The sequence below is a fragment of the Bison bison genome, unplaced genomic scaffold, assembly GCF_000754665.1.
Source record: "Bison bison bison isolate TAMUID 2011002044 unplaced genomic scaffold, Bison_UMD1.0 scf7180017864379, whole genome shotgun sequence".
Lineage (NCBI taxonomy): Eukaryota > Metazoa > Chordata > Mammalia > Artiodactyla > Bovidae > Bison > Bison bison.
In genome coordinates this window covers 11,581,262-11,587,028 of record NW_011494951.1, presented here as the reverse complement: position 1 = coordinate 11,587,028, position 5,767 = coordinate 11,581,262, and the positions used below count along the sequence as shown (strand labels likewise).

Here is a 5,767-nt window from a genome sequence, read left to right as displayed (position 1 = left end):
TATTGTGAATAATGATGCAGAAAACATGGGGGTATATATATCTCTTCAATATCCTGTCTTCACATCCTTTGCATATATACCCAGGAGTGGAATTGCTGAGTAATATTGTGATCCTACTTTTCATTTTTGAGGAAACTCTACAACCCTTTCCATAGTGGCTAAACCAACTTAAATTTTCAGCCAACAGTACACAAGGGTTCCCTTTTTTCCACACCCTCCTAGCATTTATTATTTGTAGACTATATGATGATGGCCATTATGATTGGTTTGAGGTAATACCTCATTATTGTTTTAATTTGCATTTCCCTAACATTAACAATGTTGAGTTACTTTTCATGTGCCTGTTGATCATCTGTATGTCTTCTTTGGAGAAACATCCATTTATTCTTTGTCTATTTTTTCCTAATATTCTTTTAATGTAGCTATCCAGTTTTTCCAACACCACTTATTGGAATTATCTTTTTCCCATTGTTTTCAAACCTGGTTTGTCATAGACTATTGACCATTAGTGTGTTGGTTTATTTCTGAGCTCTCTATTCTGTTCCATTGATCTGTGTTTGCTTTTATGCCAATATCATGCTGTTTTGATTAACATAGCTTTATAGTATAGTCTGAATAGGGAATGTGATACATCCAGCTATTTTTTGTCTCCAGTCAGTTTTGGCAATTAAGTCTTTTGTGGTTCCAAAAATTTTTTAGAATCATTTTGTTGTACTTTTGTGAAAGTGTCCTGGGTATTTTGATAGTGATTGCATTAAATCTATAGATTGCTTTGGATAGTATGGACATTTTAAACAACATTAATCCTTCTAATTAAGGAACACAGGATGTCTTTCCATTCCTTTTTATCATTTTCAAATTCCTTCAGAGTATAGGTCTTTCACCTTCTTGGTTAAGTTTATTCCCTGGTATTTTATCCTTTTTAGTCTGATCATAAATGGGATTGTTCCCTGAATTTCTTTTTCTGATAGTTCATTATTAGTGTATGAATTTTATTAGTGTAAAAAGCAACAGGTTTCTGCAAATTAAGCACAGAATTCTGCATATTAACATGCCACAGGCTAACTGAGTGTCTTATCTTCACACAGCCATGTACATAGCACAGTCTATGCCCAATGAACCCCTACTCAGAGGCAAAAATGGGCAAGATCTCCAAAAGTTGCTCAGGGAAGTAGGACTGGCAGTTAAATACTAGTTGTCAAAGCTGCAGGAACACCTGGATGTGACTTCTACCCATGCCTTACAACACCTAGAAGAAAAAGACCTCCAGAAACTGAAATGCCAGGTGCCACATTCCTGGGAGAAAAGGGCCCTGGAGAAACTGCTTAACCAGTCATACTCAAATACTCTTTCAGAGTTATAGGAGCCTCATGTGGAATCAGTAAAGAAAAGGCAGAAGGCAGAATGGACACTGAAGAAATTAAGAGAGATGCTTTCAGAAGGAAGGCAGTGACAAGATGAGGCAGAAAGGAAAAAGGAAGTGGAGCTGAGGCAGGCAATGGAGATCCCGAAAGAGTTTTGTCCAGTTCCTGAAAAGCCCTAAGAGAAGTAATGGAAGACACGGAGAGACAACTCAACATAAAGGGGGAACTGTCTCACAGGAAAAGTCTCACAGATAGAGAACTGGTAAGACATGCATCTGGAGGACTAGCCCTAGAGGGAATTTACAAAACCAGTGACCAAAGGTCTCTTATAAAGAAGAAAGAGGAGCTACTCTGTGTCCCCAAGGACTTTGTACTCCGTGGCCCTGAGCAGGGTACACGGATGGAAATGAAGGAATTTACGTCTTCTCAAGAAGAATCCAAGTTCACTCAGACTGTAGAGAAGCTGGGCTTCAGTGTATCAGCCTTAGCAAAGTGTGGAGGTTGGAGAATTAGCCTGAAAGCTGGTATGGATCAGAGCATGCATTCAGAATCCAAGAAAACACAACAGTCACATTCTACACACTCTTATTTCTGCTCAATCAAGTTCACCTATATCCCACTGGCCTCCTTCTACTTTCCGGTTGACCAGCTCCAACTTTCCAATGCTGCTCTCGAGGAATTAAAATACATTGAAAACCTTCTGAGTCAGTCAGAAGACTCAGACGAACTATGCTTGCTGAGGCATAGGACTGAAGCCTTCTTCCAGAGGTATGGGTCTCATGCTAACCAGGGCCCTCTGCACCTGGGAGGAATCTACTGGTGGAAAGCCATTTCAGAGGGTTTCCAAAAAGAGCAGCTGGCAGAAGTGAAACAGCAAGCAGCAGAGGCCCTGAATATTTACATAAAGGGCAGTTACAGTGGCTTTGGAGTGAACATTGGTACAGGTCTGGATATGTCAGACTCACATCTGAAAAAAGCCTCTCAGAAAACAACCTTCCAAAATCTCCAAACCGAAGTTCAGTTATCTGTGGCCCAGACAGGTGGCCCACCAGAAGCAAATGGCTTTTTTGACTGGAAAGCTGGTCTAGTTGCCAATAATCAAACCTGGTGTGTCATTGACCGTGGACTTCAGCTGGTACCTGTTTGGGACATTGTTCTCTCTAGCCACAGAAGTGATTTTAAGGATCCTCATAAATTAGCTAACTGCCTGAAAGCCCACTATACTGTTCTGAATGAACTCACTGCCCAGATCCAGGAGAGAGAATTACTGAGCATTGAGAAGGAGGCTAGGATTTTCCTAGAGGCTGTGAAATCCTGGAAAGTTTTTGATCCTGAAGAACAGCTTAAAAGGCTGATAAATTTAATGCAAAGATTGAGTCAAAAAACTGGAAGTTATACCACTTGGACTAATATATGCCTAAAAGACAGGGGTCTGCAGAATTTTCTAGTAAACACGGTAAACTTTTGCAAAAAATCTTCCATTTATGGAACTACATTTATTAAATCTCAGTTGAGCCATCTTTTGGATCCTCACATCTATATAGTAACAAACTTTCCTCAGGCTCATTCCATTATGGAGTGGATATTTCAGTCAGAACCAAAGGAAGACAATGTCCAGATCACGCAATTTTCTGAGTTAATTGAAATATTTAAAAAAGCACAGAAGGGTCTTAGGGAAGTAAAGGCGAACTCTGAATATACAGAGTTAGTAGAGGAAGCTCAAAGGAAGCTGACTTATGAGGTCAGCTTGTCTCTAGGTTGTTTCTTGAAATACCTCCGAGAAACAGGGAAGACAGACACACACATTTTGCTACTTTTGATAGCATCTGGTGCAGGATATCATGTGGTTGACAATATATTTCAGTATCTCCTGGGGCATGATGAGTTAGACTTCCTATTGGAGAAAACGCAAACTGCACCAAATAAATACCAAGAGCTCAAAAATATTTGCAACTACAGGGCTCAGGCATTCCTGGTGCTCACAGGTCTGACAGCAACAGCGGGTATCAAAGCTGTTTCTCAGGAGGAGAAAACACAACGCTTGGCATTGATCAAACATCACATGGGACAATCTTTGACTAAAGAAGTTGTACATGTCCTCACCAACCGTGGAGATCATGATTGGCAAAACCTAGACAAAGACTTGAGACTGCTCATTGATGGGAAATATGAGGATGCTGTCTCTTCATTGCAAGTGGAGGAGGTGATAAAAGAATTGCAAAGTGTCTTCCATGAAAAGAAAGAGCCCCACGAACCACATGATAATGAAAAGAAAAAGAAGGAAGTCATAGAAAATGGAGCCTTCCAAGACTTACTCCAGCGTCTAGGCCTAGAACACTACTACCCAAGAAAAATGAGCAGAGCTAACTTCCAACTGATCCACAAGACTTCTGTGTACAACACCCAGCCCTGCTCTGAAAGAGAACTTCCCTTCTATTTCCTACAGAAGCTGTTGATGCTGGATTATGGGCTGAGATACCTGATCATCAAACATGAAGAATACACAGAGAACCAAGTCTATTCATGCACCTCAAATCAAGAAAAGGAGGCTTTTGATCCATATGAAGATCTACTTGAAGAAAGTGTTAGTCCTACTAAGCCTTCAGCAGCCACTAATGTCAGACCCTATGTTCACCCTATGGATATTCAGATGGCAATTCTTCACTGTGCAGATGATTTTGCCAGACAGTATATTTTGGACAAACTTTCCATTTGTCAGTTTGCCCTCCCCCTTCTCATACCTAATCCTTGCAATGCTCAAATTGAATTCTCTCTCTGGTCTCTCAGTCAAATTCGAAGGAGCTGGCAGCAAGTAGGGAAATCAATAAAAGAGGAGAAGGACAATTACACGAATCAACAGATGTGTCGTGTTTCTGCCCCCATTGTGTCCTTTATTAGAGTTGGAACTGGCTTCTCTGCTTCCAAATCACAGATCATGAACTGTCTTCTCAGTGAACGCAAACATGATGTCTTTTTTCACCGACACTGCAAAGGCAGCAGCAGAGACTGTCTCTTGATGGGAGGAGTGGTGGAAGTCGCCTGGTTCTGTCCTGGGGGGGAAGAGCAGGACAGATTTGACAACTGCTTGACCTTTACGAATCTTCACGGAGATGCAAAGGAATATGAGAAGCAACTCGCCTTTTTGAAGGAAGTCTCTTCCATAATTGTGGTCCTCATGTCAACTTCTGATGACAATAAAGGAAACCGAAAAATAGTCAGTGACATGTGTCAGTCAACAAAACCTTTAATCTTTTTGCTTGATGATAAAGGAAAAGTCACAGTCAATAAATCTGGCCCAAGAGTGAGAATTGGGATCAGGAACAGAAATGAGGCAGAACTAATAGGGGAGCTCACAACTACAATCAGACGTTTGCTGGAGCTCTCTAACACTGCACTCAGCTTGGAGAACTGTGCCCAAGTTGCTCGCAAGCAAGGAATGCTTATTGATGAAGACCAGAGAGATTGCAAGGAAGCCAAAGAAAAGGCAGAGGCTCTAATGACCCTATTGAGAGAAATGGAAATACCTCAGGTCAAGGAAAACTTACTACCTCTTCAGGGAAAACTGTGGCAACTTTGGTGTAAAAAGGACAAAGAACTCTATCATCTGAGAGAAAAGGGGAATCGCAGCATTGAACAACACAAAAGTGAGACTGAGACAGAAAAACAAATGATAAGACTTGAACAGTTGAGAAAAGCCTTTCCTCTCAATGCTTTAATGCGTTCTGTCCTTGAAATTCTCCAAAATCATTCAGAAACTCACACCAAACTTTACTTCCTCCAATGGCTGAATGTAGCTTTGGACAACCTGACTGCAAGACACTTGGAAAATCTAAATGAGAAGAAAAAGGCATTGGTTCAAAAAGAAAACCAAGAGGCCCCAAAGAGTAGCTCTCTGAAAGACTGGCAAAATGAGATAGAAGCTATTTCCAGAGAGATTAATGACTGTACCTTGGGAATTGAGCACATTCTCAGAGAAGCTGGCCAGATCTATGAAGCTCTGGAAGAAGCTTCACCCATGAAAGATACCCTATTTCTCTCCCTTCCCCACATTGCTGCAGATCTGATGATATCTGGTGTTCCCATTGAGCTGCTAGATGGGGATGTTTCATATGTGCCCCTGAGGTGGGTGGCAGCTGTTTTTGACAAGCTCTCTGAGAAACTTGGAAACAAGCGGCTCTTTGTTCTCTCTGTCCTTGGCCTGCAGAGTTCAGGGAAGTCCACCCTGCTGAATGCCCTTTTTGGGCTGCAGTTCACTGTCAGTGCTGGGAGGTGTACCCGGGGGGCCTACATGCAGCTTCTGAAAGTGGAGGAGACATTCACAGCTGAACTTGGCTTTGACTTTGTGCTTGTTGTGGACACAGAGGGACTTCGAGCCCCAGAACTCAGCAACAAGTCCCAGAATC

The 5,767-nt window shown here is 41.7% G+C and overlaps 1 protein-coding gene across 1 annotated transcript; it reads left to right on the top strand.

Moving 5' to 3' along the window:
• Window positions 1-1,090: 1,090 nt before the first annotated feature.
• On the top strand, window positions 1,091-5,766 carry LOC105001202 (interferon-induced very large GTPase 1-like; the record flags this gene model as incomplete). The annotated part of the gene is given in 2 exon segments (XM_010857374.1): window positions 1,091-1,532; window positions 1,535-5,766. Coding segments are annotated over 2 exon segments (4,674 nt in total), but the record flags the coding sequence as incomplete, so codon positions are not given.
• Between the last annotated feature and the right edge of the window lies 1 nt (window position 5,767).